Raw genomic sequence first — 19,065 nt, forward strand, 5'->3', positions numbered from 1 at the left:
CCGGAGGATGTCCTATCCGTACTTCTGTATCCCGACGCGGGACGGATGATCCTGCATGCACGTCAGGAGTGACAACCACGGATGTTTCAGGAGTCACCTGAGGTTACCACCACCACCACCCCGCTAGGATAAAAAAAGAAATATGAACGACATGAATAACCGTCCAGGATGCACATCATCCGTGCGACTCCGGGGTATTGGGATCCCAACCGTGCATTTTCGCCCATCCTTCAGGCCTCCCGCTCCTGGTTCCTCCCGTCCCCGGTGATCCTGGTCAGCCACCACAAGGCACAGCTCGCAGCCCGATTGGAAACCACCACACCGACTCGACGGAGCACAGACTGCTGGTACAACACGAACCTGTTCCTTGGGACCAGTGCCTCGTATTCCACCTGTCCTCCGCATTCACGTCGTTCATCCCCACAGTGATCTGGATATTGCTTTTGCCAGAAGCACGTCCTGGCTCGACCGGTCAATGAAGGGGTGCCATAAACTCCTGCGAAATCGAGGATGTAGACCCGGGGTCCGCTTGAGCTCATCGTATACCTATGACTTGAAGATAACCCTAACAGGTCGAGTAGAACTGGTGGCACCAGTTCCCAAATAGAAAGATAGACAACCCATACCCACCAACTAACGAACCATCTCTCCCTAACTAGCTCCACGTAGGTCGTATGAACCATCCGTTCGTATAAGCCTACCTTATCTTTGTTCCCTCATCCTGCTGGAAGACTAAAACCGGCACTGACATCAACCCACCCCAAACGGGAAAAGTCCTGCAGGAACATCAACCACACCTGCATCATCCTCCATCAACGCCAACAACCCTCCCGGACCCCGAAAGTAAGACAAGATGGCCTCGAACCATCCATCACCCCCCCAGTCCGATCCCAAGAGGATCTATCTCCTCGCCTACAACGCCATCTCCGCCCTGCTCTGGTTCCGCATCCTCCTCGCCGTCCTCACCGCACCCTCCCCCACCACTGTCTACACCCCCCTCGAACCCTGGACGCGCTGGACCCAAACCCTCGCCGTCGCCGACATCCTGCACGCCGCCGTCGGTAAGTCGCTCGCCCCTTATGACCCTGACTTAGACGCACCTGACCCCAAGACCAGGCATCACCCGCGCCCCTATTTTCACCACCTTCACGCAGGTCTTCGCGCGCTCCGTGCAGGTCTGGGCCATTAACTATGGCTTTCCCGGGGTGACCGCCTCCTCCCGCGCGTACGCCGCGATGCTGTTCGCCTGGTCCATCGCCGACGTCGTGCGGTATTCCTACTTCGTCGTGCTCTTGGCTGGATCCCCCGTCCCGTCGTTCCTGAGGTGGTTGCGGTAAGATCCCCTTCCCCCTTTTTCTTTCTCTCCGTGGGAGGTGTATCGGCTGAGTTGACGCAAGATACTCCCTCTTTGCCGTCCTTTACCCCATCGGGATCGGGAGCGAGTGGTGGCTGATGTTCAGGGCCGCCTCGGTGACGGACCGTTCGTCCGTCGCCGGGATATTCTATTTCTGTCTGGGGCTGTACGCTCCTGGTAAGCCGATGACCTGCGTCGTTTGAATGATATGCGCTAAGGAATCCCTAGGGGCCGTCATGATGTACTCGTATATGATCAAGCAGCGACGGAAGACCTTGGCTCGGTCGTGATTTGCACTTCTCGCCTGGCCTGATCATTCCCGTCCGTCATCCGATCCCCCGGTCTATATCTCTCCAGCATCTTCCCTGTGGATCCTCCAGGGCTGCAGAGTTTATATTACGGCTTCGTTTGCTGCGCAGCGCCCCGCTCTGCATCTGCAGGCGACGATCGAATTGCAGCCAAACGTACAGGCTGCGTCGGCTGGGAAGTCCATCCCCTGCATCAGCGATGTCTCTTGTGCAGGATGCAGCGGCCACAATCCAGCCCTGTTCATAATCACAAAAAAATACAAGCTACAAACACAATCTATCGTAGATGACATGCATTGTTACCAGAATCGGGTATCGCTATGCACTAAACCTTCTATCACCAAATATCCACCCACTCGAACAACTCCAGCCCTAGCAAATGCAGACATAAACCCCACACCACATCACCGGAAAGTAAAGGTCTTCCCCGGGGTCTCTGCTTTCTGCTTGCGCACCCCAGACGGCGCATTCAACGCCTTCGCATATGGGTTGAACGGCTTCGCCGGTGCAGCAGCAGCACCACCACCACCGCGGGCGGGTTTCGAATGCAGGACCGAGTCCGCGGCTTCGTAGTTGAAAGGCTCCGGCTCCTCAGACTTCGGCGTCGCAGACGCCGACTTGTTCTTCTTCTCCTTCCGGCGCTGTTTCGATGGTTTCTCCGTTTCCTCCACGGACAAGCTGACCTCGTCGGCTTCGGGCGACAGGGCCGGCGTGGCGCCGGCGGCCGGTTCAACCGGCGTCACCTTGCGCTTGCGCGGCCCACCCCGCTCCTTCACCGTGAAGATCTTGTCCTCTTCCTTCTCCTCCTCCAGTTCCGTGGCCGGGGCCGCAGCGGCGGGCTTCGGCGGGACAGGCGTGGTCGTCGGCGCCAGCTGCGCCCGGGCTTCGGAAACAGTCTTCGGCATGGGCGGTAACGGAAGCGACAAGCGAAGCGCCTCCGCCGAGGCGGTGATCGAGTATTCGGGACGTACGGGGTGCTCCTTGGCGCTCAACACAGAGCCCCAGAACTGGGAGACTTCGCACCGGTCGGCTGTGGGGAGCGGCCCGTCGTCCGCGGAGGGGGTCGATTCGGCCGCGGTCGCTGCGAAGGTGTGGTTGGTCCTCGTCGGCTTGACGTATACATCGCGCCACTCCGGGCCGGTTGCGCCGGCGGCCTTTGCGGCTTTGATGACTTCGAGGAGATCCGACGCTCGGTCTTTTGCGATGGGGGTCACGGGGGAAAGCGTCCGGAAGAGGGTTCCGATGTCGAGCGGCATCACTTGGGCGACCTTGAAGAGGATGTGTTTTGGGAATACGCACTGGACGCCCTCGTCTTCCTCTCGGGCGACTTGGTCGCGCCATTGGTGCACGGCTTTGAAGACGGCAAACTGCTCCTTGCTGATCACGACAGAGCTGCGGGACAGATAGTCGTACCATCCGCCCTGGCCCTGGCCCATCGCGGCATCGTAGACGGGCCGTTCGTATCGCTGTAGGGCTTCGGCTTTGGACCGTTCCAGAACGTAGTCGATGAGGTTGTTGTCAGGGGTGGAGTTGCGGATGAGCTCGTTGCGGAGGTGGTCGTATATATACAGGAGATAGTGGGTGTCGGAACGAGCGTAGTCGAACATGCCGGAGGGAAGGGGCCGGATTCTCCAGTCGGCCATCTGGTACCGCTTGTCGGCTTCGAAATTGACAAACCTCTGCAAGAGGTACTTCAGACTACGCTTGGGGTAGTTGAGGGCACAGGAGGCGTGGTAAGTGTCGAACATCCCCACAATGTACAGCCCCAGGTCGCGCTGCAACCAGATGATATCCATGGACGAACCGTGAAGAACCTTCAAAATATTCGGATCCGCGAAGACCTCATTGAGCATCTGAAGTTCCTCTCTCCACGGCTTCAGCGTGTCGACCACCCAGTCCTTCTCGCGCGTACTGATCTGCATCAGAGAGACAAGGCCGTGGTAAGAATGGACATCATGATGCTCCAGATCGATGGCGATTTCCTTTGCCGCTTTCAGCTCGCCCAGCATCTCCTTCACGCCTTCCACAGTGTCCACAAAAGTTGCAGTGGTGGATTCAAAGGGCAGGTAATCGACAGGAGGCGCCTCGGCATAAGCAGAGTCGGGATATTTCGCGGCGCGGATTTCGGCGTCGTAAGGGTTCGGGTAGCCCGCGGCGGGGTCGGCCACGTTCAACGATTGCTCCAGGGGAACCGTCGCATGAGGCTTCGTCTTCAAAAGGGGCTTGAAAGGAGACACGTCGGTGTTATCGGCCAGTCGCTCGAATTGTAACTGAGGTTTGGGGATCTTCGACGGCCCATAGTCGTAGATAGAGGGAAACTTGGAAGGAGCCTTTCTGGTCGACTTTGCGGCACTCTGTTCTTGCTGCGACGGGCTCAGTCGCTTGATCACCCCCGTAAACTCGTCCAGACATGCATCCGCCTTTTCGAGAAGCGCATCAATCACGTCCACGACGCCGCGCCAATTGTCCTCGACAGAATCTTCATCCTCCAGGGTTGGTGTCGATAAGTCTGTACCGGCTGTCGCAGCTTTGAGGATCGACGACGTAAGAGAGAGAATCCGGCCGCTCTGCTCGTCAAGTGATCCAGAAACCTCTGCGCTCGAGGAACGATGAAAGTTGAGATCCTCTGCCGAAAGCTGTCCAACAGTGCGCGTCACCTGTACCAGCGACGACGACAGCTGCTGCTGAAATGGAGGAAAGTCCGCAGCCGATTCCATCGTGGAGAAGAATAACCACAACCAAGGCGAGAGTTGGGCGATCGTCGTCCTTGAAACGTTTCGTCCATAAAGACAAAAAATCTCGGAGCTGGAGAAATGGCCGGCCCGGCGGAGAGCTGACCGCCTGCCGGATGAGGGTTGGCGGATCGCCTTCCTCTCGAATTGCCCAGAAACATGCGGACTAGACCATCCACGCACTCCTTTCAACGTCACTTCAGTCACCATGGCTGCCTCCATAGCTCCTGAATGCAACGAAATCAAGGAGTACGCTCTCTTCACCAGACGCAAGGGGATTGTCTAACGGCCACCAGGAAATACGATACCTGTTTCCTCAAATGGTACAGCGAGAGTATGTTCCGCGGACTATTTCTACACCACCGCCACTGACCAAATCGCAGAGTACCTCCGTGGAAACACGACATCAAATGAATGCGAGGAGCTCTTCTCGAAATACAAGACTTGTCTGAATGTCTGTAATTGCCAGCGCTTCCAACTAGCTTTTCTGACTTACAAATAGAAAACCCTGAAAGAACGAGGCATCGATACGATGATCGACGAGGCGCGAAAAGGCAACAAGGAGAGCGATGCCGAGTATCTCCGCAGAAGTTAGACCTCTCCACGTCACCCAGATATATACTCTCCACTCCACACGTACGAACGCGACATCTCCGCGACGGGATATACTTCGACGACAGTCCCGCCGGCAGTCTGTCTCCCCAAAGGTGATTCCGCCTGAGTCCATAATGGTCTGAGAATTGTCGACGTTGCTCTTTGTGTAGTCTGAATACTACACGTCATGTCGAAAACGAACATACCAACTTGTTTACTGCACAGCGTTACTTTCGAAATTAAGCGTTAGTTATGTCCACTGTATACTAGACTGGACGACTGCAAGGACTTTTCTCCCAAGCATCTATAAATCAAAAGCGCAAGCGTGGCGCGGTGTACAATACAATGATCTCTACACATCCTCAGTGAATAGATATTATTATATTCTATGTATGATACGCGTAAAATCATCCCTAAGTTTCCACTATCAGTCATCGATGCCCGCGCCTTTTCCCTTCTTGACCAAACACCCCCGGTACTTTGAGGATACCGTTCGCACCGGCTCCCATGCCCCCCGTCGAAGACCCGCCGCTACCACCGCTGCTTTTTCGAGGATGCGTCAGCATCGACCACACCTCTGCTAGTCCCGCGCGACGCGCTGGAAGCATGCTGTATTGCATACTGTATAGGTTGCGCCGGTGGATGGGAGGCACAAAGCGGCCTGTGAAGAGGCAGAATATCACGGATGGCGATAGGTAGTGCTTTCGCAGTCGATGGCCCAGTTGGAAGTATTGGTCGAACATTGAGCGAAGTGTGAGAGGGATTGACTGTATCCGTTAGCGACGGTCTTATACAGGCCTGGTTTGATATGTTGGAAGGCAAAAGCGCACCTCAAGATGGATATAGGGTGTGGGAGTCGATTTAGATCCCGATGACCTGTCGTACTCCTCGCGAAGGTCAAATCGAATACCGCCTGGCGTTGGTACATTTGGTAAGCGACAACGGTCGAAGCCATGGTGACAATTACTAAACCCACCTGGTAGTCGTCTGGAATCCTTGACGCGAAGCATCAACGCAAATAGGGGAAAGTGGTTCAAGAAGGCCAAGCAGGTATCGAGTGCTGCCTTCAACGAGATGATCAACATCCGTGCTGACGCGAATGCAAGGTAGAAGACGATAACAGTCGGTAGAAGGAAGAAGAGCACTGTAAACAGGATGGTGCCAATCAAGAGCTGGTCGAGGTCATAATCGCATGAGTCTATACGGTGACGCAGCACGTTGCGCTTTTTACCGCGGAAAAGATGGAAAAGAGATATGATAATGGTTAGCTGCCAATTGAATATGCGGGCGGAGGCGATGTAAAAGGAGTAGATGTGCACGGTCAAGATAGAGACCAGATCGGAGAAAAGCGCAATCGGCATGCTCGCTCCGGCAAAACTGGAACATCCAACGACATAAATGATGTGGGGAAGATATGGCTGCAGATTTGCAATGCATGCTTTTGTCACGTTAGTTTGGCCAAGTGCGTATCGTAAAAGAAACCCTTACCAGCCCAATTCTCAATCACCCACAGGAATAAATCACCCAGGAAAGCAGCAAGCTCATTATTGAGCTTCAGACCAGCCGGCCAGTCCATCAGCCACGAAATAGTGCGCTGCAGTCCTTCCACCGTCCATCCGGTAAGGATGGTGTTGATTTGAAAGGCCACCCAGTTGGCATTATCCATGATGTACGAGCCCAGGGCAATCCCAATGATCACATCATTAGCCACCAGCCACAAGCTATTGTAAAAGCGGATGTAATCCGGGTGACTTGTTGTGACACTCTCCCAATTATCCTTCCTTTGGCGCAATTTGACGTATTGGATGGGCCAGTAACAAAATTGCTGCAGCCGAATATCAACTTGTTGGGCGGTAGCAGATATGTCCTTCAATGCGGCCGCATCAGGACGCGCACGCCACTCCAGAACCTGCAAGACAATCTCCGCAATCGAGCGATGAAAGACAAGCCCGATAACAAAGATCCGAGTTATCACGGGCCAGATCCACTGCCAGAACACGTAGGAGACTCCAAGCACGAAAAGGTCCCAGAGTGTTGTCGCAGACTCGACAACCCGCTCCCCAACACTCATGCTCCTTTTCACCCTGATGCCTATGAGATGGCTGTTCCTTTCCATCAGCTGTCCCATTTCATAGGCACAATTGACCTGGTTGATTATGAGAGGGAGCGCCTGCTCTTTATGTGACGGAACATGCTTAACGACCGTATGAAGCCTGAGTTTCTCAACCAATTTCCTGCTTCGGGCTTTATCTCTCTCCTCCTCCGTATCTATCGTGTCGGACATCATGTCCGATTTATCAGACGTGGACGCCTTGTCGCCCAGAGCGAGAGAAATGGGGTCCAACGACATATATTCCATCCGAGTGGGATGGGGCCGATGGAACATAATCACCTGAACGGACAGGTTTGTCTCCGGCGGACAGTATATCCGAGGCACCTTGTACGACGGGTGCGTAGTAACATATAGATGCGACGAATTGAAGGACGTCGGCGGGTCCTGCGGATTTGTAGAACCCAGAACATGCATGGCTGATCTTCCACATAGGTTGAATATCCTCACGATCGGGTGCGGGCTATTGCGGAAAAGAATGCCCGCACGTAAGGCATTATCGACGTTTCGAGGCTATCACCAGACGGAGTGTCAGACATCCTGTCGTTCATGTGCGCTTCGGAGCCCTTACCTCGACACCCTCCAACACGGTCAACACAAACAAATCAAGCTCGGAGTTGCGCCATCCGACGATAACGCCTGACGACGGCGACCGAGGGAGATCATACGGCCAGAATACCCGCAGCAATCCATCGCTCATAAGCATATTGTCATCCTCCAGACGCAATCAAAAGGAGCCCCGACGGCGCAATTGTTCCCGGGCGGATATACCCAAATTCGCGTATCGTGGGTGCTACCAACATGTTAGCATCGTGCGAAACGGCCAGCAGCCGCCATTTCGACGCGCTCAGGGAACAATCGGCGCAGCGCATACCAGTTCACCTTCTCTCGAGGCCAAGTGATTGATCGGGAGGATCAGGAGGAAGAAAAAAACGGAAAGGAGAAGAAATCCCTTTGCTGTCCTAGTCTACAAATACCAGTAGGTAGTATAGTCAGCCACTGTGTTCGCCTCTCTCTGTCGTGATGTAACGCATCGCGAGGTGTTCGTTCCCACGGACGGGAGAAGAGGGGCGAGCCACGTACCACGACGCCGTGATCCCATGCAAAGATAGCTAGCTCGTATAGCCGGGTAACAAGATCCCACCTGGCGGTGATGTAGCCCGCTACGAAGATGCCGAGTGTGAGGATGGAAAAGGGGTGCATGAATTAAGGCTGTCCGGCGGGCACCTCAGTCTTCGCGCATCGCTGAGGGGTCGGGAAACGCAGCTCGACAACGGGGAACGGGTGGATCAAACGGGAGAGAGAGGTATTCGAATCGCGCAAGATTTCACAATAACCAGCTAAAGGGAAGGAAAGCAGACCTTGTCGGCGGGATGATTTGGATGACCAGCAGGTCGTTTGGGATATCCCGAAAGCAGCGTCTAGATCTCCGCGGCCTCACGTGATTTATAGATGCCGATCATTATCATGACAGCAAACAGTCAATTGCACCAAAAACAAGATAGATTCTACAAGACATACGTCTAATAGTAAAGCAGATAATACTCAGATGATATATTATAGCATCCAGTGATTTTAACATTTCTAACCCGTGACATACTTAATAACATCCCTCCCAACGCCCAACCGCTAGCGCCGAAAAGACATACAACAGTTCCATAACCTAAAGAGCCTTGATGCCCTGGAAGACCTTATTGCCTTGGAGCTTCTCATCAGCCTTGACAAGGTCACGCATGAGTTGTCGTTTCTCCTCGACTGTCAGCTGCTTGTCGGAGATCTGATCCTTCCACTTCAGCAGCATGGCTTTAAGCAGCGCGCTTCCCTCCTCCACCTCCTCCTGGGAACAGCCGTCAATTGCCATGGAAGAATCTTGTCCCTGTTGGTCTGCGGCGGTGAAATCTTCCAGCTCCTCCGCCTTTTGTCGAGCCATGTTGACGACCTTATCTGGGAACCGGACTAGCTCCGCAACATGGATACCAAAAGATTGGTCGCAGATACCGGGCTCAACGCGATACAACAGAGTCACCTGATTCTGTTTTGCCTTGTTGTCCTCGTTGTCGCCGCTCGTGCCATCACCAATGAAGGCAACGACGTGCAAATTCTTGACCGATTTGGGGTATCGATCAGCCAGAGCAGTGAGCTCATGGAAATGCGTGGCGAAGAGACCGAAACAGCGGATTTCGGTGACGATATGTTCAGAAATAGCCCACGCCAGCCCAAAGCCATCGTACGTACTCGTTCCACGACCGAGTTCATCAACGATAATTAGCGACTCGGAAGTTGCAGATTTCAGGATGTTGGAGGTCTCCAGCATCTCGGCCATGAAGGTGGAGACACCTTTGAGCTGAGAATCACTTGCGCCTACACGGGCGAGGATGCAGTCGAAGATGGTGAGCTCCGCCTCAGAGCAGGGGACGAAACAGCCGGTCTGGGCCATCAGGGCAATGACGCCGATCTGACGGATGTAGGTGGATTTACCACCCATGTTGGGACCGGTGATGATGAGGAACGACGACTCGTCTCGGATTAGCGACACGTCGTTGGTGATGAAGGAAATGTCATCCTGCATCTCCATGCACGGGTGGCGCGCTTCCTTGAGGATCGTGTTGCCTGTGCCCCGAGGATGTATCTTAGGACGAACGTACGCAGACGGGGCATGCACAGAGGCGTGCGCGAAGCTAACAATCACATCCAGATGGGCGAGGACGCCAGCAAGCTGCTCCAAAACGGGACAGTAGGATGCGGCGACGTTGACAACTTCATGGACCAGGCCCGTCTGCGTTCTGTTATAGTTAGACGACAGTTGGTCATGCTCACGACGCAAAGTCTGCATGGTCGAGGTGGTGAAGTAGACGCCGTTTTTCTGTGTGGAGCACTCCTGGTACTCCTTCGCGTTGCGGATGCACCCTGCCTCATTGCGAGTCAGTCGGAAACACCAGCCGTGCACACGGTGGTTCTCCAGGAACAGCTTCTTGTCCATCTCCTGCCCTAGGTCTCGGGAGACCCGGCGGTGTTCAACATTCATGTCGTGGCGGAGTTTATCGAGCTTCTTTCGGATGATCCGCAGGCTCTCATCAAACTCAGGTTTGATGATGAACTCGTGGTTCTCCAGCGCGTCGAGGTCAACCGTAGTTTCCACCATCTCCTCCAATTTGGCCAGACTGTCCGAATGACTGCGAAGCTTCGACGTGTACTCCGACTCAAGGGGTGTCTGGTATTGCTCATCCATAACATTTTCCAGGGACCCGACAAAACCCGGGAGGCGGATCGCAACCTGATAGACGCGGACGACGTCTTCCAGATTCGCCTGCTTGCGCTGGAAGCGCTTCGCCAGTCGGTACAGATCGGGGATTGAGCGCAAATGCTCCTCCTGCATCGTTTGTCGCAGCTCCGTATTCTCCACAAATGCCTCCACGAGCTGCTGTCTCTTCTCAATCTCCTTCAGATCCATAAGAGGCTGTTTCAACCACTGCGCCAACAGCCGGCTCCCCACCGGCGTCTTGCAGTGATTCAGCAGACCGAACAAGCTCATCGACCTAGACCCGTCCCGCGGACCGGGCATCAGATTGAGCGCGCGAAGGGCTGACGCATCCAGCTTCATGAACTGCGACAGGTCATGCTGGTAGAGCTGGTACTGCCCGAAATTCGTCGGGTCCGACATCACCCCCAGGTACTTGATCAGAGCCGCGGCAGACCCCATGGCCAACTTCAGCTCGGTCTGGGGCAGCGTCCCCGCCGAGTGCTCATCTTTAAGCAACCGGGTAAGATCCTGCTCAATATCCTTGATGCCAAAATCCGCCACCGGCCGCTCCGAGATGGCAATGCCGCAGGTATCCGCGATGGTGCGGATCTTGCCGAGCTCGACGTCCTTCCGGCTGCCGTCCATCTGCACCAGACACTCCTTCACGCCCAGCTGGATCACCAGTGACTCGAAGTTCGAGTACACATCGTTATCCAAGAACTCACTGACGCCAAGCTCGCGCACGCTCGCATCGGCGAAGCACACCCCGACGCTGCGCGCCTCGGACGCCTTGGCCGAGATCTTCACCGCCAGGATAATCGGGGCCGACTCCATGGTGAGCCCGCCCACGCTGCCCAGCTCGTCCTCCACGTCCTGCAGGTTCCCGGGGCTGGCCTGCTTCACGAGTTTCCAGTGTCCGCGGCCGGTGCCGACATTGCCCCAGATTTCGATGCGCTTGTTGAGCCGGAAGAGGGCCTCGCGGAGGAAGTTTCGGAAGACCGTCACGCTCAGGGTCACGGAAGGAAGACCACCGGTCTCGCTCCGACCGAGGTTGCGGAGGACGGAGGTAGTCTTGTACACGGTGCGGGCAATAAATTCGGCCTCCGCACCATGGGCGGAGTACCAGTCGCCGCGGTCAAAGACGCGGATGGTATCATCGTTGCCGTCGGACGCAAGAGACCGATAGAAGCGGATGAAGCCCACTTCGTCGTCGACCTGCAAGGGCGTTAAAAATGAATGTCAGAACTGGCATTGGGATGGTTACCTTGAGATCTGGCCTGGAGGACATGATGCCTGCGTGTATCGAGCCAGACGAGAGAGACTGGATACCGGCTTGCTGTTGTCTGCACTCAAGGAAGGTTGACTGGTCTCCAGCTCCGATAATTGAATGCGGGAGACGCGCTTCGTGGCGACAGTCACGTGAACCCGCGTTTCGCGTTGCAGCCAACCAGGAGGCCGAACAGTAGACCATGTAACTAGATCTATCAATTTTACGGACACGGGGATGGAGGCAGATATGTTGGTAATCATTAATAGTTACTATTCGTTCTATGTATGACAAAGTTAAAGGGTAAAATGACCGACGCTAATAGACGACCATGGCCATGCAAGTAGACAATGCAATCGTAACGCCCATGCAAGAGCACATACAAGGTATCCAACCGACAACACCCAAAATGCTAAAAGAGCCGCGAACAAACAAAACATCACGTAGAAGCCTCCGGGATAGGAGGAAATCCTTCCGACCCGATCTTCAATTCGACGACCTTCGCGCCGATCTCCTTCGGACTGACATCGCCGTACGACTTCAACACCACCGATCTGATCTCGTTCACAGTAACAAGCTCAACCCACTGGCCCGCAATGTCCGGACGGGCCAGGATCTCCAGACAAACCTCCACCTCCTTCTCGGAGATCGGGTTCCGGACGGAATCCTGCACGTTCTGCACGATCATCTCCACGCGGAACGGCGTCCGCCGCGCCGCGACCATCGCCTTGATCCCCGTGCCCACATACCCAGCCGGTCTGAGCAGAGAGAGCACGCCAGCGACTTCCTCGACGCGCTGCGCAGCCGCCCGACGGAGGAGCATCTCCTTAGTCGGCGGCGGCGGCAGCTTGGACTGGCGCAGCGCCTTGTCGCGGATGCGATCCAGCAGGCCCGTCCGACGGGCCGTCGTCGCCTCGGGGGTCTTCGCCTGCGGTTGCGTCTGGGGCGGGCCCGCCCGCAGCCTCTCCGTCTTCATCTTGATCACGCCGCCTTTCAGATCCTGCAGCCGCTGCTGGCCCTTGCGGAAGGCCGTGAACGGCGTCAGCGACTCGTGCACGGGGGAAACGCCCAGCGTGCTGACAAAATCCACCCGGTCTGCGTCGCCGGCCGCGGCCTCCACCGCCTTCGCCCAGAGACCGTCGACCGTCGTCTCGAATATCTCCTGCGACGCGGTCTCGTTGATCCGGCTCGTCCGGCCCTCGCGCGCGACGGTCTCCAAGCACACCCGTCCGAGCCCGTAGTTCGCGAGCCGGTAGCCCGCGCCAACGTCCTCCTGGCATTGATCGCGGATCCACAGGAGACGCTGGATGTCCTTGGTGACCACCTTCCGCTTCTTCCACAGCCGTTCGACGCTATACAGAAATTCGTGCAGGACCGCCGGCGCGGAGGAGCCCTGGTGCGCCGCGTGGATGGTGAGAGCCTTCAGAAAGGCCGAATGCAGGCCTAGGAGATCAGTGACGCACGGCGGCCGCGCAGGGCGTGCCGGCTCCATACGGCGCGGGGCGCTAATTACGGCGGCAGCGGCGGCGGCCCGTCTCGAAGGCGTGGAGGCTGCCCGGGCCAGCGTCCTCGCAGAACGCGCGGAAGAAACATAGTGACCACTGCGGGGCGTCGACAGAGACAGGTCGCTGATGCGGAGGGACTTGGATGGGGTGAGAGATCCGGGGCCGGCGTCGGAGGTGGTGGTGGCATCTCCCCCTTTTCCGCGGGTCGAGCAGTCGACATTTTCGAGCTCGTTGAGTTTCCGCTTCTTGGAAGGCGAGGGGGCGAGACTGGTGGCGGGCTTCTTGCTGTCTACCGCAGAATCGAGCGCAGTCACGCCGGGCTTGGTGGCTCTTGCGAAATTCTGGATTCCTGCCTGCCCTCGGGCAAGGGAGGTTCGGGGGGAAGTGCGTGGCATCGCGAGTTCCTCGTTCGATAGGGGATGGGATGCTCGAGGTAAGTGATGTTATAGAAGGAGCATGTAGGCGATCGGGAAGGTAATGGATGTGAGGTGAACAAGAGGGCAATTGCAGGTGATTCGGGGGATAATGCATGGATGGGAGTGATGGGGATCATCTATGGGGCGGCCGTTTGGGTTTTTCTTTTCTGGGCGACGCGCGACACGAGACGCGTAGGGGGCGCGCGTGGACCCGATCGGGATATAGTGGTGGGGCTTTCGCGGCGTCCAAGTAACGCGACATGCTTGACCCCAGACGATTTACCCAGGTATTTTAGTTTTGGTCTTGGTCTTTACCATTGGAGGTTAGTTGATGGAGTATACGGAGTACCCAGTAGATTATCTAGTTGTGGAGTGGAGCATCAGGCGAGACCCCGTATACGAAGGTACCTAAACTACCGATACAGATCTATCCTACGAAATATCCAGTGAACTACATCTAGGCATCCTTAGAATATCCACTACTCTTGACATCCGGACACCGGTTAATCATATCGCTGGATACACCCGCTAATACGGTATACAAGCGCGGAGAGCTTCATCACTCCGGAAATCATCGGGCACCGGAATGCAGCATACCGCAGCAACAGCTGCCACGAAGCATAGCATACCAACACCGACCAACGACGAACACCAGAATACAAGCACCAATCCATTAGTTTCTAAATGCAACAGCATTACATGTAAGGCTTTTCCACCGGTGATACCAACTCCCACAGCCCAGTCTGTACATCACACCACATACACAAATGAATTACATCAACTTAACAACATAAAGCATGACAGACTCAACCGATCCTCACTTGTTGCCCCCGCCGAACCAACCCGACAGCGACCCCTTCGCCTCAGACGCCTTCTTCTCCACCGTCTGATCCATCTTATCAACATTCGACCGGATCTTCGCCGAGGCGTCCTGGCGCACCTCATCCAGCTTATTGATGCTCTCCTGCGCCAGGCCATGCGCCTGCTGATTTGCCTCGTTGGCTTTGGTCTTGGCGTTGGTGACCTACCCAGCGTGAGCCTCAACACAACACAACACAGCTCCCCATCCAAAAACCAGAGGCAAACCAAGGAAACGGAAAAAAGAAAAGGACACATACCGCCTCGTCGATGTGAGCCCCAGCCTCGGAGCCGACCTTTTCGCCCGCGCGCTCAGCCGTCGAAGTGCTAGGCGTCTTGTTGCGGGCCTTGTCGACATCATCTGCACGCGGCCGTCAGCGCCATCATCCACGGTGCCCCAAACGGGTGGTTCGTCGGCAACTCACGCTTCATTTCCTCCTTGGCGCCTTTGGGGTCGCCGCCCGCGCGGTAGAGGTAGTAACCGCCGGCGCCGGCAGCGGCGAGAGCGGCGTACAGACCAGTTCTGTTCTTGGACATGGTGGGTGCGTAGTGTGCGGTAGACAGGTGAGTCCTTGTGTCTTGGCAGAGGGAGCGATGTGGCAGAATGGCAAGGATAGATGTACCGTGCAAACTGATGGCTTTAAATAAGGCGGATGTCGTTGAGGCGTTTCGATTTTATACCAAGCCATGACTGGGATGGCGGACGTCACAGGGTATGACGTCGTCGGTTGAGCTAAATCGGCTGGACCGGCCGAGTCTGGACTCGCGGCCTGCTTGCCCCTACCCTACATCTTGCCGGTTTGCTGTGCTTCGGTCGCTTGGAAAGGGTCCAAGCGGGTGCTTGTGGTCGCTGGCGCAGTTACTGGCTTTTTGGTGACTATACCCTGATGGTTAGGTCAGTGTGTTGAGCTTTTCGTTGAGGGGGCGAAGACGAGGGCCGCGGTAATAACGTCACTCCGGAATCATCCATGATCTTCGGGGAACGCTTGACGTCGTTCGATGTAAAATGTGGGGTAAATCCAGCTGGACCGCTGTCTTAGGGTATGTCGGGCGAATCCGTACTCGTAATCATAATCGTTGGAACAGGGGATTGCATTGGGAAGACGAGGAACTAACTGGCTGATATATAGATAGATACTGGATATGAACAGCAAAACCGTCCAAAAAATAAACAAGCGAAGCCACACCACGACCAGAGTAGCAAACTCCATTCCAAAACCTCGAAGCCACATACTCGAGATTGAGGCCGGGGTATCTTCATGCACTATGGACAAATCCCAAATCGACGCCCAAGCATGCAAGAAACACAAGAGCCTGATGAAACACCCGAAAAGAGAGGAAGAGTAAAGGAGAAAGGAAAAATCTCAAAGGCGAGGCCCGGCGGGTGCCACATCACCACGCCAACCCCCCCGTATAAGAAACTTGTTTATGCATCAGTCATCAATCATCACTTCATAAAGATTCCCGCAGCCCAAAAGTGGTGTAGCTTGGAGTAACGAGGGGTCAGATCTAAAACTCCGCAGTATATATCCAAAACAAGAGGAAAATCAGACAAGTGGGGAAGAGAAGGCCGGTTGGCCTTGACTATACAACACGGGGTTTAAATAGCACAAGGACAAAAAGCGAAGGTCGGTCGGTCGTCAAGATCATGAAAAGCCACTGGGAAATAATGGACAAAGGCATGTCACACAGGGGTATAGTTCAGTCGTATCGGGGAACATCTCGAGCGGAGTTCGCACTATGCGAACAGTTTCGTGGCGCCTTTGTTTTCACTCGTAGCCACGGCGACCAGGGCCTCGAGCCGACCCATCCCAGACTCTCGGCGGCCGAACATGTCCGGGCGGTCGTCATGTTTGGACTGGTACCCATCGGACTGAGGTGCCTATACTGCAATTAGTGACTTGGCGTCATCGGAGGACTTCCGGGTAACGGGTGCGTACAGCTTGGGACGGATCGGATGAGAAGGGGGTGTGGTGCGGCTCGATGTATCCGTTGTTGTGGACGATGGCGGGATGGTATTCGACGGACGCCGTGGACGGCGTGTGCACGCCTTCGCTGCTGCTCGAATCTTCCGGGGACGTCCGTGTCGCCTGGGAGCTCGAGGTGGCATTGCTGTGCGTTGGCGTGTGACCGCTAGGGCCTCGGTATTCCTGCGTGGGCTGGTAGGAGGCAGATGAGCGAGAGCCAACACTATGGATCTCCGCGATGGTTTGCTGACCCCAATGAGACGCATCTTTCTGTCCGGGCTTGTCTCGGATGTGGAGGCCCGTTAGGTTCGTGTGCAACGACATGTCCCAGGACACATGGCCTCGCCGATGGCCCGGGCCGGATACGGGTGGCGGCGGCCGCACCGAGGGCTGCGTGTAGTTGAAGCCGCCGCCAAAGGCGTAACCGGGAGACGGCTTCTGCGGCTGGTCAATCTGCATGGGGCTGGATCGACGGACCGGAGGTGTGAGAGGGCGCATGGACACGACCTTGTCAAAGCTTTCGATTCCGGGGAGCCGCGGCGGCTGGTCACCCGTGGCGGGAGGGTTCAGTGAGGGCGAGAAGGAGTCTGGAGTCTGGTAGTTATTGAGACCACTGGTGGCCGGACGAGGGACTGCAGAATACGTCGAAGGGTGCCAGGTTCGCCTCCGCAAATCGGCGTCCGCCGCGCTGTGTGCAGCTTCACCTCCCCGAGCCGCCAAGGGATAATGGGCACTGTCTGGGCTTGCGAAGACGCCGGTTGGAGGGGGGTATGCTGGATGGGAATAACCCGGAGGGTATGCATTTACCGGTTGAGTTGAAAATGGGTTGCCGCCGGTCGGCACGGACAGACGACGCGCGGCCGTCTTCCCGTCCCAGAAGCCAGACGCATGGGACGCCGACGACATTGGCGAGGCCATATGGGGACTCCCATTGCCACCGGCGGAGAAAATGTGGGAGGGTGTATAGGGAGAGCCACCGGCAGTCGGCCCGGGCATTCCGCGGACCTGGCCTGGAGGGGTGCAGGGACCGTCCACCATCGTATCCATCGCGAGTCGCGGCCGTCCGTCACTGGCCATGATCAAGGGCGGGGGTCGGTGACGGAATTCTTGAGGTTGACTGAATGTGGACGTAGTCGACGCGATACTCGAAGTCGACAGATTCCGACTATGTCCGCGGCTGTGGGCGCCCTGACTGCCTGCGGTACCGGCGCGTGCTCGACCCTGTGGGCGCACGCGGTCGGTGCGGATCTGGCGCTGGAACCGGGTTCCTGTGGCGGCGAGCGAATCCCCCGGTATCTCCTCATTGACATGTACAGTTTGCGCGTGTTGACGCAGGTTATCGAGGCGCGAGAACCGCCGCGAGCAGTGACACTGGAAAGGGCGTTCGCCGGTATGTTTCCGGATATGCCTTGCGAGATGTTCACTCCGCGTAAAACTGAGGTTACAAGGCGGGTAGTCTGTGCAGTAAAAGCGTTGACCCTTCTTCTTCTTGGATGGGGGAGCGTTGCCCCCTTTATGTTCAGTCTCGTGGTCCGAGGCGTCGCGATCTCCTTCCGAGTCGCCGTGGGTATGTTCGTCTGCGGTAGAGGCGCCTGCGTGGGAGTCCCGACGAGGAAGCATATCGGCGGTGGTATTTACATTCCGTGGGGTGCTTTCGTCTTTGGCGGAGTCTGTCGGATCTGTACCTTGCGCATCGGGGGCATTTTGCGTGTAGGGACGGGGCGTGGTGGGGGTGGTCGCCTCGTCCATGGTGCGGTCGTGCGGTGATGACATGTTATTGACAGGTAGAAAGGAGGACATATCGACAAAGCGGCCGAAGCGGATCCCACCCAGGGGTGTATGTACTGAGGAGTGATCCCTAGCGCACGCGGGATTCAAGGGACCAGACTGAGGAACTGGGGGGAGAAAAGGGCGCGGTGAGTCCTGGGACGGATGGCGCAGAACCAGTCAGCATAAGATGAACGAGAGTGAGGACTGGGAGGCGAAGAGCGAAGAATGTTGCAGGAGGAGGGGAGATGATTGAGGGGGGGGAGGAACCGGCGACTTACAAAGAGAAAAGGGAAAAAAAAAAAAAAGTGAGCCAGGGGGAAAAGAAGAGGGAGTTTGGAATGTAACAGGCTGTTGATGAGAGAGACTAGCCGAATGCCCGACGGAGATGGCGAAGCAAGGGTAGACGGTACACGATCAGGAGGGACACATCGCTTATCGAGAGGACAGACGAGAAGAGGAAGAAGACTCGACGGAGAGCAGTCGAGTCTTCTAGTGGGGATGTATCACGGTGAAGCCGGGCCAGCCAAGCTAGAAGAAGAAGAAGAAAAAAAGGAAAAGAAGAAAAATGCAGGTGATACTGAGAAGATAATAATAGGACAAAATCAATCAACCCAAATAAATAATAGAATAAAATACCCGGACGCAGAATCACGTAAGGTGGAAGGGATGCGAGGCTGTATGACGTGTGAGCCGACAACTGCCCAGTGATGATCAGGGAGCAGGTATCGGTCGAGAGTAGTCTAGTAGTAGGTAGGTAGATAGGTAGGTAGGTAGAGGGGTATGGAGGAGAAAGGAACAGAAAAGGAAAAGAAAGGAAAAAAGAAATCCGCGTGGACGAGGTGCGACAGGAAAAGTCAGAGAAGGAGCGAAGGGGGGAACAGGAGGATGATTATTATTATTATTATTATTAGTTTGGATGACGGCAACGCAGTGGACACGGATC

At 55.9% G+C, this 19,065-nt stretch overlaps 8 protein-coding genes across 8 annotated transcripts; 2 read left to right on the forward strand and 6 right to left on the reverse strand.

Annotated features, from left to right (window-relative positions):
* Nucleotides 1-187: 187 nt before the first annotated feature.
* Nucleotides 188-1,333, reverse strand: BDV59DRAFT_180882 (uncharacterized protein). Its single transcript, XM_073690137.1, has one exon. The coding sequence runs from the start codon at nucleotides 681-683 to the stop codon at nucleotides 231-233; it is 453 nt and encodes a 150-aa protein (XP_073546881.1). The 5' UTR covers nucleotides 684-1,333; the 3' UTR covers nucleotides 188-230.
* Nucleotides 188-1,973, forward strand: BDV59DRAFT_180883 (putative membrane protein). Its single transcript, XM_073690138.1, has 4 exons — nucleotides 188-1,061; nucleotides 1,117-1,333; nucleotides 1,398-1,531; nucleotides 1,583-1,973. The coding sequence occupies exons 1-4, from the start codon at nucleotides 854-856 to the stop codon at nucleotides 1,642-1,644; spliced, it is 621 nt and encodes a 206-aa protein (XP_073546882.1). The 5' UTR covers nucleotides 188-853; the 3' UTR covers nucleotides 1,645-1,973.
* Nucleotides 1,974-4,564, reverse strand: BDV59DRAFT_180885 (exosome nuclease subunit RRP6). Its single transcript, XM_073690139.1, has one exon. It carries the CDS (start codon nucleotides 4,377-4,379, stop codon nucleotides 2,067-2,069), a length of 2,313 nt encoding a protein of 770 aa, XP_073546883.1. The 5' UTR covers nucleotides 4,380-4,564; the 3' UTR covers nucleotides 1,974-2,066.
* BDV59DRAFT_180888 (uncharacterized protein) lies at nucleotides 4,565-5,350 on the forward strand. Its single transcript, XM_073690140.1, has 4 exons — nucleotides 4,565-4,643; nucleotides 4,691-4,728; nucleotides 4,778-4,848; nucleotides 4,897-5,350. Exons 1-4 carry the CDS (start codon nucleotides 4,603-4,605, stop codon nucleotides 4,987-4,989), a joined length of 243 nt encoding a protein of 80 aa, XP_073546884.1. The 5' UTR covers nucleotides 4,565-4,602; the 3' UTR covers nucleotides 4,990-5,350.
* Nucleotides 5,351-5,419: 69 nt separating this feature from the next.
* BDV59DRAFT_193967 (mismatch repair ATPase MSH2) lies at nucleotides 5,420-11,627 on the reverse strand (the record flags this gene model as incomplete). The annotated part of the gene is made up of 7 exons (XM_073692322.1): nucleotides 5,420-5,755; nucleotides 5,819-5,901; nucleotides 5,965-6,354; nucleotides 6,477-7,611; nucleotides 7,670-7,813; nucleotides 8,789-11,554; nucleotides 11,604-11,627. 7 exons carry the CDS (start codon nucleotides 11,625-11,627, stop codon nucleotides 5,420-5,422), a joined length of 4,878 nt encoding a protein of 1,625 aa, XP_073546885.1.
* Nucleotides 11,628-12,045: 418 nt separating this feature from the next.
* On the reverse strand, nucleotides 12,046-13,506 carry BDV59DRAFT_203013 (DNA replication factor Cdt1 C-terminal domain-containing protein; the record flags this gene model as incomplete). The annotated part of the gene is made up of 1 exon (XM_073694183.1): nucleotides 12,046-13,506. The coding sequence occupies one exon, from the start codon at nucleotides 13,504-13,506 to the stop codon at nucleotides 12,046-12,048; it is 1,461 nt and encodes a 486-aa protein (XP_073546886.1).
* A 672-nt stretch (nucleotides 13,507-14,178) lies between these two features.
* Nucleotides 14,179-15,047, reverse strand: BDV59DRAFT_180897 (uncharacterized protein). The gene is made up of 3 exons (XM_073690141.1): nucleotides 14,811-15,047; nucleotides 14,646-14,746; nucleotides 14,179-14,551 (listed from the first exon to the last, which is right to left on the reverse strand). Exons 1-3 carry the CDS (start codon nucleotides 14,920-14,922, stop codon nucleotides 14,345-14,347), a joined length of 420 nt encoding a protein of 139 aa, XP_073546887.1. The 5' UTR covers nucleotides 14,923-15,047; the 3' UTR covers nucleotides 14,179-14,344.
* A 413-nt stretch (nucleotides 15,048-15,460) lies between these two features.
* BDV59DRAFT_180901 (uncharacterized protein) lies at nucleotides 15,461-18,376 on the reverse strand. Its single transcript, XM_073690142.1, has 2 exons — nucleotides 16,326-18,376; nucleotides 15,461-16,267 (listed from the first exon to the last, which is right to left on the reverse strand). Exons 1-2 carry the CDS (start codon nucleotides 18,150-18,152, stop codon nucleotides 16,124-16,126), a joined length of 1,971 nt encoding a protein of 656 aa, XP_073546888.1. The 5' UTR covers nucleotides 18,153-18,376; the 3' UTR covers nucleotides 15,461-16,123.
* Between the last annotated feature and the right edge of the window lie 689 nt (nucleotides 18,377-19,065).

The sequence above is a fragment of the Aspergillus ambiguus genome (assembly GCF_047715705.1).
Source record: "Aspergillus ambiguus strain CBS 117.58 unplaced genomic scaffold BDV59scaffold_21, whole genome shotgun sequence".
In the NCBI taxonomy this organism is placed as follows: Eukaryota; Fungi; Ascomycota; class Eurotiomycetes; order Eurotiales; family Aspergillaceae; genus Aspergillus; species Aspergillus ambiguus.

What these genes read in the sequence shown, in the direction of transcription:
- BDV59DRAFT_180882 (XM_073690137.1), bottom strand. Translation starts at nt 683, where the DNA reads ATGGTTCATACGACCTACGTGGAGCTAGTTAGGGAGAGATGGTTCGTT.
- BDV59DRAFT_180883 (XM_073690138.1), top strand. Translation starts at nt 854, where the DNA reads ATGGCCTCGAACCATCCATCACCCCCCCAGTCCGATCCCAAGAGGATC. An exon ending in CATCCTGCACGCCGCCGTCG is followed by an intron (nt 1,062 to 1,116) that starts GTAAGTCGCTCG and finishes CCCCAAGACCAG; the next exon opens with GCATCACCCGCGCCCCTATT. An exon ending in TCGTTCCTGAGGTGGTTGCG is followed by an intron (nt 1,334 to 1,397) that starts GTAAGATCCCCT and finishes AGTTGACGCAAG; the next exon opens with ATACTCCCTCTTTGCCGTCC.
- BDV59DRAFT_180885 (XM_073690139.1), bottom strand. Translation starts at nt 4,379, where the DNA reads ATGGAATCGGCTGCGGACTTTCCTCCATTTCAGCAGCAGCTGTCGTCG.
- BDV59DRAFT_180888 (XM_073690140.1), top strand. Translation starts at nt 4,603, where the DNA reads ATGGCTGCCTCCATAGCTCCTGAATGCAACGAAATCAAGGA. An exon ending in GAATGCAACGAAATCAAGGA is followed by an intron (nt 4,644 to 4,690) that starts GTACGCTCTCTT and finishes AACGGCCACCAG; the next exon opens with GAAATACGATACCTGTTTCC. An exon ending in CCTCAAATGGTACAGCGAGA is followed by an intron (nt 4,729 to 4,777) that starts GTATGTTCCGCG and finishes ACCAAATCGCAG; the next exon opens with AGTACCTCCGTGGAAACACG.
- BDV59DRAFT_180897 (XM_073690141.1), bottom strand. Translation starts at nt 14,922, where the DNA reads ATGTCCAAGAACAGAACTGGTCTGTACGCCGCTCTCGCCGCTGCCGGC. An exon ending in CGCCAAGGAGGAAATGAAGC is followed by an intron (nt 14,747 to 14,810) that starts GTGAGTTGCCGA and finishes GGCCGCGTGCAG; the next exon opens with ATGATGTCGACAAGGCCCGC. An exon ending in GGGCTCACATCGACGAGGCG is followed by an intron (nt 14,552 to 14,645) that starts GTATGTGTCCTT and finishes CACGCTGGGTAG; the next exon opens with GTCACCAACGCCAAGACCAA.
- BDV59DRAFT_180901 (XM_073690142.1), bottom strand. Translation starts at nt 18,152, where the DNA reads ATGTCCTCCTTTCTACCTGTCAATAACATGTCATCACCGCACGACCGC. An exon ending in CATCCGATCCGTCCCAAGCT is followed by an intron (nt 16,268 to 16,325) that starts GTACGCACCCGT and finishes ATTGCAGTATAG; the next exon opens with GCACCTCAGTCCGATGGGTA.